Source organism: Podarcis muralis, chromosome 18 (genome assembly GCF_964188315.1).
Source record: "Podarcis muralis chromosome 18, rPodMur119.hap1.1, whole genome shotgun sequence".
In the NCBI taxonomy this organism is placed as follows: domain Eukaryota; kingdom Metazoa; phylum Chordata; class Lepidosauria; order Squamata; family Lacertidae; genus Podarcis; species Podarcis muralis.
Window position 1 is genome coordinate 7,196,276 of NC_135672.1, and position 23,954 is coordinate 7,220,229.

Genomic DNA, 23,954 nt, shown 5'->3' on the forward strand with positions numbered 1-23,954 from the left:
GACTCCAAGGGGGAAGGAGAGTAAACACAGGGCAGAAATCCAGTCTCACCCACTTTTTGTGAGAATTCTGCAGACATTGTGGAATGTGGCTCCTTCCTCAACTTCTTTAGGATAAATCGCCTTCATTACATCCTGGAAGAGAGTTGAAAGGAATGATCATAAGGAAGAAATCTCTAGGATTTCTTCAAAACATAATAGAGTTCTTCAAAACGTAATACAGCATAGATCATTAGGGATGTAAGTGATGCTGCAGCTACTCTTTTTCTCTTCCCCAGATGCAGAACATTGCACCAAATGCTCAGAAGATCAGTATCCAAACAAGGACAGAGATCAATGTGTCCCCAAGATTATCATCTTCCTGGCTTATGAAGAATATTTAGGAATGGTGTTAGCTTCCGTTGCCCTCTTCTTGTCCTTAACAGCAGGCATTGTGTTGGGAATCTTCATTAAATACAGGGACACTCCCATAGTCAAAGCCAACAACCGGGACCTCTCCTACATCCTGCTCGTCTCCCTCCTGCTTTCCTTTTTGTCCTCCTTCCTCTTCATCGGGCGCCCAAGGAAAGAGACCTGCCTTCTCCGACAAACGGCCTTCAGCATCATCTTCTCAGTTGCTGTTTCTTCTGTCTTGGCAAAGACCATCACGGTGGTGCTGGCCTTCCTGGCCACAAAGCCCGGGAACAGGGTGAGGAGATGGCTGGGCAAGAGTCTGGCCAACTCCATTGTCATCTCCTGTTCTGGGGGGCAGGTCCTCATCTGCACCATCTGGCTGGGCTCTTCTCCCCCATTCCCAGAGCCCGACATGCGCTCCCAGGTGGAAGAGATCATCCTGCAATGCAACGAAGGGTCTGTGGCCATGTTTTATGTTGCCCTCGGCTACCTGGGCTTCTTGGCTGCCACCTGCTTCATGGTGGCTTTCCTAGCCAGGAAGCTGCCCGGCTCCTTCAACGAAGCCAAGCTGATCACCTTCAGCATGCTGGTCTTCTGCAGTGTTTGGGTGTCTTTTGTGCCCACCTACCTGAGCACCAAGGGCAAGTTCATGGTGGCCGTGCAGATCTTCTCTATGTTGGCCTCCAGTGCTGGGCTTCTGGGCTGCATCTTCCTTCCCAAGTGCTACATTATTGTGCTGAGGCCTGATCTGAACACAAAGGAGCACCTGACAACCAGAAATTAAGGGGACATCTGATTCTAAAAATAGTCCATGTTCCTGATGTCCAGAAGTGCATAAAGGAAACACAGCTACTCATCCATGTTGCTCCTTCTCCACCTCTGAAAGAGATTATGTTCCTTCTTAGCCCAGGTTTTGTGTAGTCCTGTTGACATGAACACTAAGATGGGAGGAAATGATTTGCTACCTTGCTTTGCCAAGAACTACAATGAGTCCTGGTCTACTGCCCTTAGTTTGTAAACTATTATCTTTTAATAATTTTGTGTTTTGGGAACTGTAATGGTTCTAGGGGTTGCTCGTGCGTAAATCAGTGCCAACACCTGGCTGGGTTGCCTAAGTGAACCTTTTCTGTCCGGACGGCCATTCACCCGTGGCTGTCTCAATCGCTGGCAGAATCCGTCAGTGGGCGTTTCTTAAACTTCTTCCAGCAAAGAAGCTCTTTGACGCCCAGTCTCCTCCTACTCTCCCTGCGCGAAAGCCTTCTGCGCAAGGAGGGCGTAGGCAGCGGAGGACCCTTCCTCTCCCCGCTGGTCTCTGGCAAGGAGTCATGTGACTGCCTGACTCCCCCAGCTGCCCCCCTTCTCCACTGGAGCTAAGCTGATTCCCTTCCCCAAAAGATGGGCTGCCTCTCCCAATCCCGGGACGCTCTCTGGGATCCCTCTGGATCTTGCTCTCTCCCTCCGGCACTGATGGCAGTTCCCTAAGAGGAACTTATATTTATCTCACAACAAGATAGTCTAGAGGGAGATAGGAGTTAGGTTTTTTAGTCTGTTTGCTTTGCTATTAACCATATCAATTCTGATATTCAACAATACTTTCTAGTTATGTCATTTCTAGATATTCAAATACCTGTGCTCCATTTTCTACAGATATGCTGTATCATTTAGAAGTTCACTTCACATCATTCCATTCTCCTAAACTTTGTATATTAATAAATTAAGAAATTCATTTAGGTTCTCTTCTGTCATTTGTTGGTTTAATTTCTGTATTCTGTAAGCTGTGCTCCCTGTTCCAAAGAGTAGCAACTGACCTTAGCGAAGCCTTGACTGGAGCACAATGGATTTTATTGCATTGTCCAGGATATGACACATTGTGCACTGATGTTGAGTGGATCACCAGATTACGAATGAGCCAGCAACAAGTTTAGCATTGGAGGAAAGCAATGAGACAATGCCAAATCGCTGTATTCCCTGCATCCTGCACTCTTCAGGATGTCTGGCTCAAGGTCAGCAACCACACTACCTGGGGTGTACGAGACATCCATATCTTTCTGGTATAATTCCTCTGTGTATTCTTGCCACCTCTTCTTGATGTCTTCTGCTTCTGTTAGGTCCTTTCCACTTTTGTCTTTTATTATGGTAATCTTTGTACGAAATGTTCCTTTCATATCTTCAATTTTCTTGAACAGATCTCTGTTTTTCCTCATTCTATTATTTTCCTCTATTTCTTTGCATTGCTCGTTTAAGAAGGCCTTCTTGTCTCTCCTTACTATTTTTTGGAAATCTGCATTCCATTTCCTGTATCTTTCACTATCTCCGTCGCATTTTGCTTGCCTTCTCTCCCCTGCTATTTGTAAGGCTTCATTGGACAGCCACTTTGCTTTCTTGCATTTCCTTTTCATTGGGATGGTTTTAGTTGCTGCCTCCTGTATAATGTTACGAGCCTCCATCCATAGTTCTTCAGGCACTCTGTCCACCAAATCTAAATCCTTAAACCTGTTCCTCACTTCCACTATGTATTCATAAGGGATTTGACTTAGATTGTATCTTACTGGCCCAGTGGTTTTTCCTACTTTCTTCAGTTTAAGCTTGAATTTTGCTATAAGAAGCCGATGATCTGAGCCACAGTCAGCTCCAGGTCTTGTTTTTGCTGACTGTATAGAGCTTCTCCATCTTTGGCTGCAGAGAATATAATCAATCTGATTTCGATGCTGCCCATCTGGTGATGTCCATGTGTAGAGTTTCATCTTGTGTTGTTGGAAAAGCGTGTTTGTGATGACCAGCTTGTTCTCTTGGCAGAACTCTATTAGCCTTTGCCCTGCTTCGTTTTGAACTCCAAGGCCAAACTTGCCAGTTGTTCCTTTTATCTCTTGACTCCCTACTTTAGCATTCCAATCCCCTATAATGAGAAGAACATCCTTCTTTGGTGTCATTTCTATAAGGTGTTGTAAGTCTTCATAGAATTGGTCAATTTCAGTTTCTTCAGCACCAGTGGTTGGTGCATAAACTTGGATTACTGTGATGTTAAAAGGTCTGCCTTGGATTCATATCGAGATCATTCTATCATTTTTGAGATTGCATCCCAGTACAGCTTTCGCCACTCTTTTGTTGACTATGAGGGCCACTCCATTTCTTTTACACGTTTCTTGCCCACAGTAGTAGATATGATGGTCATCTGAACTGAATTCGCCCATTCCCGTCCATTTTAGTTCACTGATGCCCAGGATGTCAATATTTATTCTTGCCATCTCATTTTTGACCACATCCAACTTACCAAGGTTCATGGTTCTTACATTCCAGGTTCCTATGCAATATTTTTCTTTACAGCATTGGACTTTCCTTTCGCTTCCAGGCATATCCGCAACTGAGCGTCCTTTCGGCTTTGGCCCAGCCGCTTCATCAGCTCTGAATCTACTTGTACTTGTCCTCCGCTCTTCCCCAGTAGCATGTTGGACGCCTTCCGACCTGAGGGGCTCATCTTCCAGCGTCATAACTTTTATATGCCTGTTGCCTTTGTCCATGGAGTTTTCTTGGCAGGGATACTGGAGTGGCTTGCCGGTTCCTGCTCCAGGTGGATCACATTTGGTCAAAACACTCCCCTATGACCTGTCCATCTTGGGTGGCCCTGCACGCCATAGCTCATAGCTTCTCTGGGTTATTCAAGCCCCTTTGCCACGGCAAGGCAGTGATCCATGAAGGGGACTATCATCCATACATGAAGTCAAAGGCAGGATTTGAAATATAAGCAGCGCATTACTGAAATACGACATTGGGGCTTTGATAATAAAAACAGGTTTTTTAAAAAAATCTGATAAAAACAAACATAGAGAAGGGAGGGTGGGGAGTCAAGAAGAAAATGTGTGGGGTTTTTGTTTGTTTTTTTTAAACTGTATACGAAGACAAGTGATTGGAATATCTGTGGAGACTTAATAATTTTTTTTAATTTTTTTTTTAATGTAATAATGAAAACATCCACCCAGATTCTTAGGAAGTTGAGGTAATTTGATTCTGTTTTATTATTTTAACTTTTGGAATATTCTAAAGTAAGACTGTAAACTTTGTTATGATCGTCCTGACTTATCTTGACGTAAGGCGCTCTAGGGGTGATTGACCAAAATAGTGCATGGAATTTATGAAAGATTAAATAAGTAAGTAAGAAAGTAAATAAATATTAATAAATAAATTCATAAAGAATAATAAAGCTGCTAGAATGCTAGCCTGGCTTCTGCGCAGAGAATTTGTTTATGAGTAGAGAAGTTTCTGCTCAAAGACGAGGAGCAAGTAGGCTCCATGTGCAACAGAAGCTCTCCTTCGCCAGAACATGTCAAAGGGGAAGGGAGACCCTAAGGCCCAGGACAACCTTTCTCCCCTCATCCAACCCCAGAGAGCTTCCATCTGTTGGAGAAGCCTTTCAAAGAGGGGGTGGAAATTCACTTGAAGTGGCTTCAAAACCACCAACATGCTACTTCCCTTCAGGGGGAGAACCAGAAGGGAACGGCAGGAATCAAATCCACCCAAAGTGGCCAACTAGAAGAAGAAGAAGAGTTTGGATTTCATATCCCGCTTTATCACTACCCTAAGGAGTCTCAAAGGGGCTCACAATCTCCTTTCCCTTCCTCCCCCACAACAAACACTCTGTGAGGTGAGTGGGGCTGAGAGACTTCAGAGAAGGGTTACTGGCCCAAGGTCACCCAGCAGCTGCAGGTGGAGGAGCGGGGAAGCGAACCCAGTTCACCAGATTACGAGTCCACCGCTCTTAACCACTACACCACACTGGCTCTCTAAAGCGTCCCTAACAGATAGCCATCCAAACTCTGCTTCAGAACCTCCAAGGAAGGAGAGTCCATGGTCGGATCCAGCTCCTTCTTTGGTCCTTGGGAGCAAAGTTCAGGCCAAACTTCCAATTCCCCAAAACACCTTTTGACTTTTCTCCATCATGTTTTTCTCCAGCTCTGCACCTGCTGCCTCAGAGATTCCAGACTTCAGAAAGTTTGTGTGATGAAACTTATTCCACTTGGAATAATCAAAATTATAGTCATCTCCTCTTCTAAATGCTCAGGAGATATTTCTGGAGGTTACATCAGCCTCAGAAAGTAGCATGACAATAGTAATTGCGCTGTGTCTGGGAAAGAAAAAGTTGGTGCAGAGAATATTTCCTGTGTTGGAGACAGACTGAGACAAGATGCAGAGCTGGCGACAGAGGGGTGTGCCTGCCTTGTGCTTCCTAGTTCTGAAGGTAGAGTTGAACACCACCCAGCCTGGGAAAGCCCACCCAGTCTGGTCTTGCAAGAGTCGTTGGGTTCTTCTGCTTCGCCTCCTTGGCAGGTAAGAGGAGGAGGAGGCACAGCCAGAATGAGATCCCTGCTCCTTCTGTTGCTGCTTCTGCTGCTCATGATGCCCTTTGGAGTCTGCGGGAACCACAAGGCGAAGTGCCCCTTGAATCTGGTCAGGGATCAAACGGATGCTCTCAATTACTACTGGCCTGAACACTTTCTCATCACTGCGATCATATCTCCAAAATACTTTTATAAGGAAACTCCATACGTCTTTTCTCAGACACCCTTCGCCAGGGCTGAAGAGTATGTACTTCACAGTTTCATGGTCCTGCAGTCCTTCTGGTGGTTCCTATTTATCAAGGAAAGAGCGCCTTTCTCAGGGCTAGGGAGCCAAGGCTGTCCTCATGTTGCAGGTCTACCCTGCCCTGACCATTGGTCTTGCTGGCTGGGCTGATGGGAGCTGGGGGTCCACTAAAAGATTCCACCCAAACCTCTCCCATTTCCTTGTTCCCTGGGTCTTCCTTAGTGAAACACTCTCCTACCTTTGATTCTGTGTTGCTTTTAGTAGAATGCTAGGATGCCAATGAATCTGGTCAGGGGTCAAAAGGATGCACTAAATTTTCCCACCTGCAGGATGCCATGAAACTCAGGCAATTCCCAAGGCTCAAGGGTTTTATTCAATATTATTCCATTTGGACAATTCAGAAACTGTCGTTAGGGAATGCTACAGTTTTACAAATGGAATTTAAGATCCTCTGGGTGACGTTTGGTGGCTGAAGAGCAGAAAAGATGTACTTTAATTGAAATGAAAGGGTGGAACATTATGCTTCAAATAAAATGATTATATAAAATAATACAGACCAGGGGGTGTCCTCATTGGTGGAGTCACTGATCCAAACATGGGCAAAATTATAGATTTTACCACACACTCAAACCTGAAAGCCACCAGGCCTCATTTGTAACTAAAAGGGGACTGAGGTATTTGGTGCTTCTCGTTTTATCAAATGGTCTCTTATCTACCTATAGTCTAGCCCTTTGCAAGAAGCCAAAGACCACTGCAGCAAAAGCAGCCCTTGCAGCAACTTCCCAGTATAGCACACATTTTGAGGGGCACCTTCATTTCTTACTCATAAAACCACATTAGAATAGAATCATAGATTGAAGAGATGGAAGGGACCCGGAGGAATCTCACCTGAAGCATCCATGACACATGGTCACCTTCGGAGGGAGTCTGTTCCACTGTTGAACAGCTCTGTGTGCTGTTTGCATCAAAGCTCCTGTCATGGAGTAGAGATTTCCAAATTTTTGTTCTATGCTAGACAGGAAAAGGTTTGATATTAATGCAAAAGGATAAATAAATACTAATCTGTGTGGATTATATAATGTTTCCTCCATCCCATTAATATGAATATCAGTTTCACTCTTTTTAAAGAATTCATTTATTGCAGGGAGGCACCTAGGTACTTCTGGCACGTGTTGCCTTTCCCGCTCACCATCGTAGAGATCAACCAGGATCTCAGGCTCTTACCCAACATCACCCTGGGCTACAACCTCTTTGAGAACCATTGCGATGCAAGGATGACTTCGGATGCCATGCTAGAGCTGCTTGCAGGCAGTGGATGCAATATTCCCAATTATCAATGTGGAGTTCAGAATCACCTGCTGGCTGTTCTTGAAAGAAGCAACACTATCATCTCAAGAGTGATTTCAGCCTTGTCAGGCATCTACAAAATCCCACAGGTAAGTAGTGGGAGAGCATGGAAGCACAGAGAATTTCAACTGCGTAAAATTCTACTTTCTCTTTGGATAGGTCAAGCAGGGATATTTTTCAAAATGGGAAAATCCTGAGCTATGGATCCAACATCCCTTTTTCAAAACTGAGCCTTCACTAACTTGACACCTCCAGATGTTTCAGACTACAACTCCCATCAGCCTCAGCCAGCAGAGATTTAGATAGATCTCAGTCATTTCATATGATTAAATACCCGTTATGATGAAAGTAAAATAAATTGGTGATCTTTTGCTTTCCTTGCTAGATCAGTTATGGCTTCACTGCCCAGGTTCTCGAAGGTAAAACCCTGTTCCCTTTTGTCTACCGGATGACTCCCAAAGAGGAAAGTCAGTACCAAGGGATTGTTGAAGTGCTCCTGCATTTTGGATGGACGTGGATTGGCCTCTTCACTCCAGACAATGACGATGGAGAAAGATTTGTGAGCGCTGTGAAACCTCTGATGCTCAGCAAAGGGATCTGCATTGCTTTATCAAAAAGAGTACCAGAAAATGATCTATATCAATATATCAGGCCTGGGGAACCTTTTTTCCTATGGAGACAAGTTGGGGTATTTTTTTACTATATAACCAGTGCACTGAGTATCCAAGGACTCGTGATAATACTTCATTTCCATGAGAAGGAAATAGGGAAAAAAGTCTGGATCACAACAGCTTTGCTAGAAATCAGATTTGGCATTTACCTCCCTCCAGATATGTTCCAGCACCTCCATGGTTCTCTGTCCTTTGAAATTCAGACTGGAATAAGGAGCAGCGAAGGTGACAAATATACATGGCAGACCGATCTTGCGTATTATTTCAATCAAGCATTTTGGTGTTCATATTCAAAGCATCAGTTGTCCGTGAAAGGCAGGGTAAGATGCAGAGAGGAGGAGTACCTGCAGCCATTGCCCCAAGAGGACCGTGAGAGAGCCCTGTCTTATGACAGCTATGGCACTTACATCAATGTTCAGGCTGTGGCTCAGGCCTTGCATGCTTTGCTTTCATCTAGATCCCAGAGGAGGCTGATGGTGGAGGAAGGAGAGCAATGGGGACCCCAAAGGCTACAGCCGTGGCAGGTATTTCCTTCCCCTTTTTGCAACCTGCAGCCGACACTGATGCTGATCTTGACTGGTGATAGACCTGTAAAATAACATAGTTACTATTAGTACTAGTAATAGTAGCATACAGCCCAACATTTCTCTGATGAAAATAGAGACGTCCCATTCCATAACGATAATCACTGGGCAACAATTTTTTACTTTTTGAATGTTGTCTAGATTTCTACAACTGCTTTAGGGTTTTTTTGCACTGCTGAATCAGGAAATGGCATCCGTTTCTCTCCATCAGGTCAGGTTTTTGTGCTATCTTGATTTGAAAAAAAATCAGATCTTGTGACAAAATCTATTACATTTTTGTGGCATTATCGGCTGATTTTTGTCAACACATATCATCCTAAATACGTTTTTAAGAGAAAAAAATGTTTTTCCAACAACATATATTGATTACCTGATAGAAACATCGATTACTGTAAACTGAATGGTGGGCATTGATAAAGGTAAGTACACGTAAATTGCATGTTGCTTCACCATTTTTCAAACTTCAGGGCTTGAACTTCTTGGAACTCCTGGAATGCTCAGCAGCAGGGAGGTCTCTCTTCAGAGTCCAACAGTAGTCAGCCATCATGACTGCGTCCCAGCGACCCTGATACCTGGTCTCCATCTCTTTCATGTCCTGATGGAATCTCTCCCCCTGCTCGTCACTCATTGAACCCAGGTTCTCAGGAAACCGGTCCATATGTGAAAATAGGTAGTCCATCTTGATGCTCATGTTGCAGCCCAGGTTTCTGAAAGCAGTCAGCATGTTGTTGACAAGTTCTGCGTAGTTTCTGGCCTTATTGTTGCCAAGAAAGTTATTCACTACCAGAACAAATGCCTTCCACGCTTCCAGTTCCACTTTGTTCATTGAGTTTCCGAACTCTGGATCTCTGATGAGCTGACGGATCTGAGGACTGTCAAAGATGCCAGCTTTCAACTTCTCCATGGTCAATCCTGGAAAAGCCTGGCACAAGTAAGTGAATCAGTCACCATCCTTGTCCAGAGCCTTGGTGAACTGCTTGATTAAGCCGAGCTTGATCTGCAGCGGTGGGAAGAGTATTCTGTCTCTGTCCACCAGAGGGTCGTTGAAGACGTTCCTTTCTTTGCAAGGCACTAATTCCTCCCGCACAGGCCAGTCCTTCTTCGTGTAATGCTGAGCACGGTCCCTACTATCCCACATGCACAGAAAACATCGGTACTGGTTGCCGTTGTTTAGCAGAACACATTTCAGTGATCGCTTGCTGCTGTCAATGAACAGTCTCCAATCTTTGGGTTCGTACTGTGGCACTCCAAGCTTGAGCAGAAGCTGCGCAATATCTGCACAGTACACCAAGTCCTTCTCTTCCGAGAAAAAACGGAGGTACTCTTGATGCCTGTTGCGGAAGAAGCTGATGCAAGCACTGTCAGAGAGGTTTTTTTCCTTCAGTCTGGATGCCAACAGTTCGGCAGAGTCCTTTGACAAGCTGAGGTCACGAACTAGATCATTCAACTCCTTTTGGGAAAATGGATGTGGAGCATCATCTTCAAGAACCACTTCTTCTTCATGTCCTTCAACACTGGAGGCATCTTCGTCACTAATGTCAGGAAGTTCTCCGAAGATAGGTACTGGAATTTCATCACAATGAGCTACAGGACGATGTGCTGATTGAAGATCAGGATACTTGAGGCTGCTCCAGTTCTTTCTGTTGATCCCAGTCACATCAACAGCACAGAAGTAGCAGTCAGTGACATGGTTTGTCGGCTCCCTCCAGACCATGGGAATTCCAAAGTTCAGACTCCTCTTGCCATTGGTCCACCCACGAAGAGTCTCGGTGCATGCCTTGCACACCATGTGTGGCACCCAAGCTTTATCCTGGTCACCAAGTTTAATACCAAAATAACTTTATGCTTTGCCGCACCAATTTATGGAAGATTTCAAGGTTTTATGACTTCAAACTGATCCCTTTTCGACATAATCACCCAGAACTATTGGACCTAAATACTTCTTGTCATTAAAATAATCATTTCCAATCAAAACAATTATTTGACATGGCATTTTACCCCCACCAACTTCTTCTAAAATGCTCCACACAAGCGTACATGTGAACAAAAACGTAAAAAAATGACATGTGGCCATAGCTCAAAAACTTGACCTGATTGAACAAAACCAATGTGATTTTTGGATTCAGTGCATCAGATTCGTTCTAAATCAACTGAAAAAACGCAGACAACAAATTTGTTGTTGACCAGTGTTTACTGTTGATATCCAGAGCTTTTTAAAGGCGGAACTCATTGAAACTCAGTTTTGGCACCTCTCAGGTGGGTGCCATAGAAAAATAGCACTCTTTATACCCCACACGTCTTTTTGGGTTGCCTCAGCACTCTGGGCAGCTCCCAACATAAAGAAATTCATACTAAAATATTAAACATAATAAAAATTCCCGATATAGGATTGGACGCCTTGTGGGTTGGATAACTCCACATCTGCCAACATTTCTCCAATGAAAATAGGGACATTCTAAGCAAAGTTGGGAAATTCCAGGATCAAATGAAAAACTGTCTCTAATTCAGGGACATCCCGGGAAAATTGGAGCACTTGCAGGGTCTGTAGTAATAAAAATGGCTGAATAGGAATTCCAGTCTACATGAGATACACGCAGCCCCAAATCATAAGAGGTTGAAGTGAGTAGGACTGAGATATTCATCTTGGCTTCCCGTTTTCTTAATGCTGGTGTTTTCCCCTGTCATTCCAGCTTCACCCTTTCTTAAAAGAAATCCAGTGCCTGAATACTTCCAGAGGCAGACTGTGCTTGGATGAGAACTGGGAGCTACCAGCGGACTTTGATATTGTGAACTGGGTGATGTTTCCCAATATCTCTTATGACATGGTGAAAATTGGGAATATAAGGAGAGAGACGTCTGCTGGAATAAAGTTCACCATTAACCCAGAAGCCATTGAGTGGCCCAAGAAATTCAATAAGGTAGGGTAAATCACAAAGGGAGAAGGCTAGGAGATGATTACTATGTTTTTCCTTAAACAACCGCTGAAAAATGACCATATCAGGATATCAGGTTGACCAATGGTGTCTTGACCGTCAATAACAGCTGCAACCACCACTCTTTCTTTTCACAGCAGCTGAGATAGGAGGTGAATTTGGGGTGCTCAAAGAAAGGATAGAGCACAGAGGTCCTCAGAGAAGACACCAGAATCTTCGACAGAAAGGACAACGTAGATAAGAAGAAAAGGGAAAGCCCCTAGTAAAAGTGAACTATTGGGCTTTCATACATGCAGAAGGATGGAAAGTAATTTATTTTAGAAATGATAATTACTGATTTATTGTGGATATTTTAAATTTATGGAGTAAGCTCACTTGTAGATGTTGCAAATGTTAAACTATTGTATGTGCAGAAATTGAGAAGTGCACGGCTGTTGGTGAAGGATGAGAAGTTAAAAAAAAACCCCTATTGTAATATAAGGTTAATGTTAAGGAATGGCATATGAACTAGAAATAACTAGGGCATTCATCAGCAATAAGAGGAAACCTTGCATGCCTCAAAAACAGAGTGAGGGAAACCAATATTTGGAAAAGTTATATTAAATTTGTCTTAATTAGTGATTGAGAGATTATCCGAATCCTGAACTTTGGGGAAATCACATTTTAGACTCCATTGCCATTTTCTTTGAAGATTTATTAAGCAGGGAAGCAGGTAAATGGAGAAGAGGAATCAGAGTTCTGTGGCGCAAACCTCAGTTGTCCTGAACGAATTATGAAGAACAAGATATTCTGGTCACCCCAATGGTCAGTGGGGGGTTGAAAGGACCCTGATGAGGGGTCAAAGGCTGCAGCCCAAAGATCCGTTTGAATTCACTCTATGAGGGAGTAACATACACACAAATACTCCTAACTGTTCCTCTTTGTTGCACCTTCTTGTCTTTCTGGTTAGGCCGTGCCTCGTTCCAGGTGTAATGAAAAATGTCGACCTGGATATGCCAAGGTGGTTCTAGAAGGAAAGCCCATTTGCTGCTATGCTTGTGCTCGGTGTGCGGAAGGGACCTTCTCCGCCCAGGAAGGTGGGTGACTCCAAGGGGGAAGGTATTTCTGGAGAGAGTAAACACAGGGCAGTAATCCAGTCCCAAACACTTTTTGTGAGATTTCTGCAGACATTGGGGAATGTGGCTCCTTCCTCAACGTCTTTACAATCACCTTCGTTACATCCTGGAAGAGAGTTGAAAGGAATGACCATAAGGAAGAAATCTCTAGGATTTCTTCAAAATGTAATCGAGTTCAGATCATCAGGGATGTAAGTGATGTTGCAGCCACTCTTTTTCTCTTCCCCAGATGCAGAACATTGCACCAAATGCTCAGAAGATCACCATTCAAACAAGGACAGAGATCAATGTGTCCCCAAGATTATCACCTTCCTGACTTATGGAGAACGTTTAGGAATGTTTTTAGCTTCCGTTGCCCTCTTCTTATCTATAACAGCAGGCACTGTGTTGGGAATCTTCATTAAATACAAGGAAACTCCCATAGTCAAAGCCAACAACCGGGACCTCTCCTACATCCTCCTCGTCTCCCTCCTGCTTTCCTTTTTGTCCCCCTTCCTCTTCATCGGGCGCCCAAGGAAAGAGACCTGCCTTCTCCGACAAACGGCCTTCAGCATCATCTTCTCAGGTGCTGTTTCTTCTGTCTTGGCAAAGACCATCACGGTGGTGCTGGCCTTCCTGGCCACAAAGCCCGGGAACAGGGTGAGGAGATGGCTGGGCAAGAGTCTGGCCAACTCCATTGTCATCTCCTGTTCTGGGGGGCAAGTTCTCATCTGCACCATCTGGCTGGGCTCTTCTCCCCCATTCCCAGAGCCCGACATGCACTCCCAGGTGGAAGAGATCATCCTGCAATGCAACGAAGGGTCTGTGGCCATGTTCTATGTTGCCCTCGGCTACCTGGGCTTCTTGGCTGCCACCTGCTTCACGGTGGCTTTCCTAGCCAGGAAGCTGCCCGGCTCCTTCAACGAAGCCAAGCTGATCACCTTCAGCATGCTGGTCTTCTGCAGTGTTTGGGTGTCTTTTGTGCCCACCTACCTGAGCACCAAGGGCAAGTACATGGTGGCCGTGCAGATCTTCTCTATGTTGGCCTCCAGTGCTGGGCTTCTGGGCTGCATCTTCCTTCCCAAGTGCTACATTATTGTGCTGAGGCCTGATCTGAACACAAAGGAGCACCTGACAACCAGAAATTAAGGGGACATCTGATTCTTAAAACATTCCATGTTCCTGATGTCCAGAAGTGCCTAAAGGAAACACAGCTACTCCTCTATGTTGCTCCTTCTCCACCTCTGAAAGAGATTATGTTCATTCTTAGCCCAACTTTTATGTAGTCCTGTTCACATGAACAGGGAGATGGGAGGAAATGTTTTGCTACCTTGCTTTGCCAAGGATTACTATGAGTCCTGGTGTACTGCCCGTAGTTTCTAAACTACTATCTTTTAATAATATTGTGTTTTGGGAACTTATATTTATCTCACAACAAGATAGTCTAGAGGGAGACAGGAGTTAGGTTTTTTAGTCTGTTAGTCTATTAACCATATCAGTTCTGATATTCAACAATACTTTCTAGTTATGTCATTTCTAGATATTCAAATACCTGTGCTCCATTTTCTACAGGTATGCTGTATCATTCAGAAGTTCACTTCACATCATTTCATTCTCCTAAACTTTGTATATCAATAAATTAAGAAAATCATTTAAGTTCTCTTCTGTCGTTTGTTGGTTTAATTTCTGTATTGTGTAAGCTCTGCTCCCTGTTCCAAAGAGTAGCAACTGACCTTAGCCAAGGCTTGACTGGAGTACAATGTATTTTATTGCACTTTCCAGGATATGACACATTGTGCACTGACGTTGAGTGGATCACCAGATTACGAGTGAGCCAGCAACAAGTTTAGCATTGGAGGGAAGCAATGAGACAATGCCCGATAGTTGTATTCCCTGCCTGCCAAACCTTTTCAGAGGAGGCATCTTATGCTCAGTCAGGAAGGAAGAGCGAGAGGCCTCCTCCTCCAACTCTGGTTCCTCCCATTCAGGTCCTCCTCCTCCTACTCAGGTTCCTCCCATTCAGGTCCTCCTCCTCCAACTCAGGTTCCTCCCATTCAGGTCCTCCTCCTCCAACTCAGGTTCCTCCCATTCAGGTCCTCCTCCTCCAACTCAGGTTCCTCCCATCCAGGTCCTCCTCCTCCAACTCAGGTTCCTCCCATTCAGGTCCTCCTCCTCCAACTCAGGTTCCTCCCATTCAGGTCCTCCTCCTCCAACTCAAGTTCCTCCCATTCAGGTCCTCCTCCTCCAACTCAGGTTCCTCCCATTCAGGTCCTCCTCCTCCAACTCAGGTTCCTCCCATTCAGGCCGCCATTTATAGAGCAACACCAAGATCAGATGGGCAAGTAAAAATAATTGACAGAACAGCCACTGATGAAGCATTTAGAATAGGTTAATTAGCCAAGATTGCATCCTACTTAAACTTTTAACACTTCAAATTGGTGGTAAGCTCACTAAGCTCTCAGTCTTATAGCAATTCAACCTGTAGAATTCCAATGAAGGGTGCAATATAAAATTAATAAATAAAGGTCCCGAGGAAGCTGACTAGTTTATGTATGTGTGCAACCACAGCAGCTAGAACTTTATATGCACAGAAATGGAAAGAGTTCCCCACCAAAGAGGAATGGCTTATGAAACTGGTGGAAAATGCTGAAATGGTGAAATTACCTGCTAAAATTACCATCCAAAATGACCATCCAAATTGATGGATTGTTTAAGGAAGAATGGAGACCACGGATATATTATCTGTCAAACCATCATCCATACATGAAGTCAACGCCAGAGGATTATTGAAATACGACATCGGGGCTTACATAATAAAAGCATATATATTTTAAAACATCTGATAAAAAGGAGTAATAAAAACAAACATTGAGAAAGGAGAGGTGGGGAGTCAAGAAGAAATTATGTATTTATTTTTATAAATTGTATAAGAAGAAAGGTGTTTTGGAATACCTATGGAGACTTTATTTTAAAAAAAATTAATATATTTTTATTAAGGATCCACCCAGATTCTTAGGAATTTGAGGTAATTTGAGTCTGTTTTATTATTTTAACTTTTTGTATGTTCTGAAGTAAGTTTGTAAACTTTTTTATGATTGTCCTGCCTTATCTTTACGTAAAGCGCTTTGGGAGTTATTGGCCTAACCCTGTGGTACATGGATTTTATGAAACAGATGAAATGAGTAAGTAAGTAAGGAGTAAATACTAATAAATAAATGGATAAAGAATAATAAAACTGCTAGAATGCTAGCCTGGTGCAACGGGCTTGGCGCCTCAATGTGCCTGCTCTTTCTTACATATATTGCCCCCACCTCACTGAACCACCCTTAAAACCAATGCTAACTATCCCAGAGTATTCTGTGGGGGACCTAGGTGTGGGGAATAACCAGTGAGCTGGAGTCTCAAGCAGATGTTTTTAAAATATCAATAAAGATTTATTTTAAAACAAGGTAGTATAATACAAGTGGAGAAACTTAGGTTACTTTAATAATAATACGCTACTTCAATTCATTTTCAGAGGTTTCAGCTTTATAGTTTGGTTCCTTTCTAAGGCGGTACTTTCCTTCAGTAAAGACGACTCTGGGGTTGCGGCACTCGTCTCGCTTTATTGCCCAAGGGAGCCAGCATTTGTCTGCAGGTCATGTGGCCAGCATGACTAAGCCGCTTCTGGAGAACCAGAGCAGTGCACAGAAACGCCGTTTACCTTCCCACTGGAGAAGTACCTATTTATCTACTTGCACTTTGATGTTCCTTCAAACTGCCAGGTTGGCAGGAGCAGGGACCGAGCAACAGGAGCTCACCCCGTCGCGGGGATTTGAACCACCGACCTAGGCAAGCCCTAGGCTCTTTGGTTTAGACCACAGCACCACCCGCGTCCCTCTTTTCCTTCAGTTACCCACCCCTTTAACAAATCCAGCTCCTGAGGGACTTTCAGTAGCAGTCTTAAGGGTTCACCACACACACCCTTCCTTCACTGGGTTTGGGAAGTCTCTTCTTTCCTCAGAAGAGTCTCTCCCCTCCAGACGAGTTTGAGACCTAAGTAGACCTCAGCTCCTACTTCTGTCTCAGCCTCAGTCTCCCAGCAAGATCTGGTCCTATTACTCCCGCAGGACACTACACTCAGACACTACACTCAGTCCTTCACTGTACAGTGGAGTGGACGTTCTCTCCAGAACCATCTCTGCCTCCTCAACACTCACTGTATTTCAACCTGACTCCTATCCTATCTCCCTACCTAACTCCCAACCTCCTTCCTCAACCAGCTCAACTCAACCAACCACACCACCCTCAGCAGCCCAACTCCCTGTCTCCCTCCAACGCCTCTCTTTTTAAACTCTCCCTCCTGGAACCTCAGCCAATCAGAGGCTGCCGTTCTTTCACCATTTGCTGGCAGCCGATAAAAGTAAAAAAGAAATACCTATGGAACCAACTTTTCCGTCACACCTGGCTTCTACACACACAATTGTTTACAAGTAGAGAAGTTTCTGCTCAAAGTCGAGGAGCAAGTTGGCTCCATGTGCAACAGAAGCTCTCCTTCCGCAGAACATGTCGAAGGAGAAGGGAGAGTTGAAGGTTCAAAGCAACCTTTCTCCCCTCCACCAACCCCAGAGAGCTTCCCTCTGTTGGAGAAGCCTTTCAAAGATGGGGTGGAAATTCACTTGAAGTGGCTTTGAAGCCACCAAGGCGCTACTTCCCTTCCAGGGGAGAACCAGAAGGGAGCGGCAGGAATCAAGCAGCCCAGACCCACCCAAGGTGGCCGGAGGGTGGGCTTGAGAAAACCCTCCCCATCGCAGGCTCCACCAGTCTCTGTCTCTAGCAGCCTCCAGGAAACAAGATCCCACCACCATGTATCCCGTTCACAGTACTGAGGATTCTCAGCATTCTCCATTTATTCCTTCATATTTATTTACTTGTTGAATCTATATACCGCCCTATGCCCGGAGGCCTCAGGGCGGTTGAGAGAGCAAAATCAAAATATAAAACCACAATATATATAATCAAAATAAAAACAACAACCCAATCACAGCCTCTGCCCTCCCCCCACATTTTAAAAGGGCTTAGGATGCCTGGGATTCAAGGCTGGGACTCCTTCATCTGGTTGTTGTCCATCCCTGACTCTCCCACCTCTTCTTAAAACCCCCCAATGAATCATAGAATGGGAGACTTGGAAAGGGACCCCAAGGTCCTCTAGTCCAACCCTCTGCAATGCTGGAATCTCAGCTAAAGAATCCCAACAGATGGACATCCAAACTCTGCTTCAAAACCTCCAAGGAAGGAGAGTCCCTGGTCGGATCCAGCTCCTTCTTTGGTCCTTGGGAGCAAAGTTCAGGCCAAACTTCCAACTTCCAAACACACCCCTTGACTTCTGTGCACCATGTTTTTCTCCAGCTCTGCACCTGCTGCTTGAGCCAGTCAAGACTCCATAAAGTTATTGTGATGAAACTTATTCCACTTGGAATAATCAAAATTATAGTGATCTCTTTTCTATTTTCTATTTTCTTTTTGTGTAAAGTGTTTATTTCATTACAGAACAATATGTTTGTTTTGTGTATTTCTTAATGATTAGATAAAGATTGTAAAAAAACAATCCATCATTTTGTCCTCTGAGTTTAGACATTTCATCATATTCCATCAGTTTCATCAGAAGGGATCGGCTAGAATCAAGCCTGTTTTTCTCCAGCTCTGCACCTGCCGCTTGAGCCATTCAGGACTCCAGAAAGTTTTTGTGATGAAACTTATTCCACTTGGAATAATCAAAATTATAGTCATCTCATCTTCTGAAAGCTCAGGAGATATTTCTGGAGATTGCATGAGCCTCGGAAAGCAACATGACAATATTAATTGTGCTGTGTCTGGGAAAGAAAAAGGTGGTGCAGAGAATATTTCCTGTGCTGAAGACAGACTGAGTCAAGATGCAGAGCTGGCGATAGAGGGGTGTGCCTGCCTTGTGCTTCATAGCTCAGAAGATATAGATGAAAACCACCCAGATTGGGAAAGCCCACCCAGTCTGGTCTTGCAAGAGTCTTTGGGTTCTTCTGCTTTGCCTCCTAGGCAGGTAAGAGGAGGAGGAGGCAGAGCCAGAATGAGATCCCTGCTCCTTCTGTTGCAGCTCCTGCTGCTCATGATGCCCTTTGGAGTCTGCGGGAACCACAAGGCGAAATGCCCCTTGAATCTGGTCAGGGATCAAACGGATGCTCGCAATTACTACCGGCCTGGACACTTTCTCATCAGTGGGATCATATCTCCAAAACGCTCATATGAGGAAACTCCATATGTCTTTTCTCAGGCACCCTTGGCCAGGAATGTGGGGTATGTAAAATCATATGTGGATGGGTTTCATGGTCCTCCATTCCTTGTAATGGTTCCTATTTATCAAGGAAAGAGCCCCTTTCTCAGGGCTAGGGAGCCAAGGCTGTCCTCATGTTGCAGGACTACCCTGCCCTGACCATTGGTCTTGCTGGCTGGGCTGATGGGAGCTGGGGGTCCACTAAAAGATTCCACCCAGACCTCTCCCATTTCCTTGTTCCCTGGGTCTTCCTTAGTGAAACACTCTCCTACCTTTGATTCTGTGTTGCTTTTAGTAGAATGCAAGGATGCCAATGAATCTGGTCAGGGGTCAAAAGGATGCACTGAATTTCCCCACTTGCAGGATGGCATGAAACTCAGGCAATTCCCAAGGCTCAAAGATTTCATTCAATATTCTTACATTTGGAAAATTCAGAAACTGTCGTTAAGGAATGCTACAGTTTTACAAATGGAATTTTAAGATCTGCCTGAGTTTCATGGCATCCTGCAGGTGGGGAAATTCAGTGCAAACTTTTGAATCCTGACCAGATTCATTGGCATTCTTGCATTCTTCTATTATATCCTTATACTGATATAATATTATAAATGACCATCAACAAACTGTCGTTAAAGAATGCCATAGTTTTAAAAATGGATTATAGATTGCAGAGATGGAAGGGACCCGGAGGAATCTCACCTGAAGCATCCATGACACATGGTCACCTTCGGAGGGAGTCTGTTCCACTGTTGAACAGCTCTGTGTACTGTTTGCATCAAAGCTCCGGTCATGGAGCAGAGATCTCCAAATTTTTGTTCTATGCTAGACAGGAAAAGGTTTGATATTAATGTAAAAGGATAAATAAATACTAATCTTTGTAGATCATATAATGTTTCCTCCCTCACATTAATATGAATATCAGATTCACTCTTTTTAAAGAATTCATTTATTGCAGGGAGGCAACTAGGTACTTCTGGCACGTGTTGTCTTTCCTGCTCACCACCCAAGAGATCAACCAGGATCTCAGGCTCTTACCCAACATCACCCTGGGCTACAACATCTATGAGAACCATTTCGATGCAAGGATGACTTCAGACGCCATGCTAGAGCTGCTTGCAGGCAGTGGATGCAATATTCCCAATTATCACTGTGGAGAACAGAATCACCTGCTGGCTGTTCTTGAAGGAGGCAATACTGTCATCTCAAGAGTGATTTCAGCCTTGTCAGGCATCTACAAAATCCCACAGGTAAGTAGTGGGAGAGCATGGAAGCACAGAGAATTTCAACTGCATGAAATTCTACTTTCCTCAAGCAGGGATTTTTTTTAAATGGGAAAATCCTGAGCTATGGATCCAACATTCCTTATTCAAAACTGAGCCTTCACCAACTTGACACCTCCAGATGTTTCCGACTAAAACTCCCATCAGCCTCAGCCAGCAGAGATTTAGATAGATATCAGGCATTTCAGATAAGTAAATATCTGTTATGCTGAAAGTAAAATAAATTGCTGATCTTTTGCTTTCCTTGCTAGATCAGTTATGGCTTCACTGCCCAGGTTCTTGAAGGTAAAACCCTGTTCCCTTTCGTCTACCGGATGACTCCCAAAGAGGAAAGTCAGTACCAGGGGATTGTTGAATTGCTCCTGTATTTTGGATGGACGTGGATTGGCCTCTGCACTCCAGACAATGACAGTGGAGAAAGATTTGAGAGCGCTGTGAAACCTCTGATGCTCAGCAAAGGAATCTGCATTGCTTTATCAAAAAAAGTACCAGAAAATGATCCAGATCAATTTATGAGGCCTGGGGAACCTTTTTTCCTATGGAGACAAGTTGGGGTCTTTGTTTCCTATATAACCAATGCACTGGTTATCATATTGCTCATGGTAATACACGATACCCATGAGAAGGAAATAGGGGCGAAAGTCTGGATCACAACAGCTTTGCTAGAAATCAGAGCTGGCATTTACTTCCCTCCAAATTTATTCCAGCACCTCCATGGTTCTCTGTCCTTTGCAATTCAGACCGGAATAAGGACCAGCAAAGGTGAGAAATCACAGATCAATCTTCTGGATTATTTGAATCAAGCATTTCAGTGTTCATATTCAACGCATCAGTTGTCCGTGAAAGGAAGGATAAGGTGCAGAGAGGAGGAGAAACTGCAGCTATTGCCCCAAGAGGAGCGTGAGAAAACCCTGTCTTTTGACAGCTATGGCAATTACATCAATGTTCAAGCTGTGGCTCAGGCCTTGCATGCTTCGCTTTCATCTAGATCCCAGAGGAGGCTGATGGTGGAGGAAGGAGAGCAATGGAGACAAGCAAGGCTACAGCCGTGGCAGGTATTTCCTTCCCCTTTTTGCAACCTGCAGTCCACACAGATGCTGATCTTGACTGGGGATAGACCTGCAAAATATCAGAGTTACTATTAGTACTAGTAATAGTAGCATACCGCCCAACATTTCTCTGTTGAAAATAGAGACGGCCCATTCCATAATGATAATCTTACTGCCTATACCCAGGGCTTTTTTTCAGAGGGGAACTCGCTGGAACTCAGTTTTGACACCTCTCAGGTGGGTGCCATTGCCATTCTCAGAGGGAGGTGTTCATGGTGAGTTCTGGCACCTTCTTTTCTAGAATAATAGCACTGTTTATACATCTTCTTCAGTTGCCTCAGCACTCTGGGCAGCTCCCAAAATAAAGAAATTCATACTAAAATATTAAACATTTAAAAATTCCCGATATAGGATTGGACAGCTTGTAGATTGGATAACTCCACATCCGCCAACATTTCTCAAATGAACATAGGACATTCTAAGGAAAAGTGGGAAATTCCAGGATCAAATGAAAAACTCTCTCTAATTCAGGGACGTCCCTGGATAATTGGAGCACTTGCAGGTTCTGTAGTAATATAAATGGCTGAATAGGAATTCCAGTCTACATGAGATACACCCAGGCCCCAAATCAGAAGAGGTTGAAGTGAGTAGGACTGAGATATCCATCTTGGCTTCCAGCTTTCTCAGTGCTGGTGCTTTCCCCTGTCATTCCAGCTTCACCCTTTCTTGAGAGAAATCCAGTGTCTGAATACTTCCAGAGGCAGGCTGTGCTTGGATGAAAACTGGGAGCTGCCAGCGGACTTTGATATTGTGAACTGGGTGATGTTTCTCAATAAGTCTCATGACATTGTGAAAATTGGGAATATAAGGAGAGAGACGTCTGCTGGCATAAAGTTCACCATTAACCCAGAAGCCATTGAGTGGCCGAAGAAATTCAACAAGGTAAGGGGAATCACAGAGAGGGGAGGCTAGGAGATCCTGAATATGCTTTTCCTTGAACAACTGCTGCAAAATGACTATATCAGGTTGATCAATGATGTCTTTATATATATATATATATATAATGATGTCTTGACCGTCCAATAACAGCTGCAACCGCCACTCCTTCTTTCCACAGCAGCTGAGATAGGAGGTGAATTTGGGGTGCTCAAAGAAAGGGTAGGGACCAGAGGTCCTCAGAGAAGACACCATCTATTTCCAAGCCAGACAGAGAATTTAAAAATTCTGTACAGAATCTTCAACAGAAAGGACTACGTAGATAAGCAGAAAAGGGAAAACACCTAGGGAAAAGGGGAAATACCTAGTAAAAGTGAACTATTGGGTTTTCATACATGCAGAAGGATGGGAAGCAATTTATTTTAGAAATGATAATTACTGATTTATTGTGGATTTTTAAAATTTGTGAAGTAAGCTCACTTGTAGATGTTGCAAATTTTAAGCTATTGTATGTGCAGGAATTGAGAAGTGCACAGTTGTTGGTGAAGGATGATAAATTATTTTTTTTAAAAAAAAACACCGTATTGTAATGTAAGGTTAACGTTAAGAAATGGCATGTAAACTAGAAATAACTAGGGAAATAGATCAGCAGCAAGAGGAAACCTTGCTTGCCTCAAGAACAGAGTGAGGATAACCAATATTTGGAAAAGTCATATTAAATGTGTCTTAATTAGCAATTGAGAGATTATCAGAATCCTGAAATTTGGGTAAATCACATTTCAGACTCCATTGCCATTTTCTTTGAAGATTTATTAAGCAGGGAAGCAGGTAAACGGAGAAGAAGAAACAGAGTTCTGTGGCGCAAACCTCAGTTGTCCTGAACGAATTATGAAGAACAAGATATTCTGGTCACCCCAATGGTCAGTGGGGGGATGAAAAGACCCTGATGAGGAGTCAAAGGCTGCAGTCCAGAGATCCATTTGAATTCACTCTATGAGTGAATTAAGGTAAAGGTAACGGGACCCTGATCATTAGGTCCAGTTTGGCCGACTCTGGGGTTGCGGTGCTCATCTCGCTTTATTGGCCGAGGGAACCGGCATACAGCTTCCGGGTCATGTGGGCAGCATCACTAAGCCACTTCGGGCGAACCAGAGCAGCGCACGGAAACGCCGTTTACCTTCCTGCTGGAGCGGTACCTATTTATCTACTTGCACTTTTGACGTGCTCTTGAACTGCTAGGTTGGCAAGAGCAGGGACCGAGCAACGGGAGCTCACCCCGTTGTGGGGATTCAAACCTCCGACCTTCTGATCAGCAAGTCCTAGGCTCTGTGGTTTAACCCACAGCACCACTCCCCGCATCCCTATGAGTGAATTACATACCCACAAATACTCCTAACTGTTCCTCTTTCTTGCACCTTCTTATCTACCCACCTTCTGGGTAGGCCGTGCCTCGTTCCAGGTGTACAGAAAGATGTCGACCTGGATATGCCAAGGTGGTTCTAGAAGGAAAGCCCATTTGCTGCTATGCTTGTGCTCGGTGTGCGGAAGGGACCTTCTCTGCCCAGGAAGGTGGGTGACTCCAAGGGGGAAGGCATTTCTAGAGAGAGTAAACTCAGGGCAGAAATTCAGTCTCACACACCTTTTGTGAGAATTCTGCAGACATTGTGGAATGGAGCTCCTTCCTCAACTTCTTCAGGATAAATCGCCTTCATTACATCCTGGAAGAGAGTTGAAAGGAATGATCATAAGGAAGAAATCTCTAGGATTTCTTCAAAACATAATAGAGCATAGATCATTAGGGATGTAAGTG

At 44.1% G+C, this 23,954-nt stretch overlaps 2 protein-coding genes across 3 annotated transcripts; one reads left to right on the forward strand and one right to left on the reverse strand.

Annotated features, from left to right (window-relative positions):
* Nucleotides 1-244: 244 nt before the first annotated feature.
* Nucleotides 245-1,424, forward strand: LOC144326101 (vomeronasal type-2 receptor 26-like). The gene has a single exon (XM_077922035.1). The coding sequence runs from the start codon at nucleotides 245-247 to the stop codon at nucleotides 1,172-1,174; it is 930 nt and encodes a 309-aa protein (XP_077778161.1). The 3' UTR covers nucleotides 1,175-1,424.
* Nucleotides 1,425-6,805: 5,381 nt separating this feature from the next.
* Nucleotides 6,806-12,620, reverse strand: LOC144326075 (uncharacterized). 2 transcript variants are annotated; one of them, XM_077921915.1, is made up of 2 exons: nucleotides 8,940-12,620; nucleotides 6,806-8,573 (listed from the first exon to the last, which is right to left on the reverse strand). In XM_077921915.1, the coding sequence occupies exon 1, from the start codon at nucleotides 10,356-10,358 to the stop codon at nucleotides 9,510-9,512; it is 849 nt and encodes a 282-aa protein (XP_077778041.1). In that variant the 5' UTR covers nucleotides 10,359-12,620; the 3' UTR covers nucleotides 6,806-8,573; nucleotides 8,940-9,509. The 2 variants fall into 2 exon arrangements, with proteins under 2 accessions (XP_077778041.1, XP_077778040.1); XM_077921914.1 differs by having other exon boundaries at nucleotides 6,807-6,978; nucleotides 8,393-12,620.
* Between the last annotated feature and the right edge of the window lie 11,334 nt (nucleotides 12,621-23,954).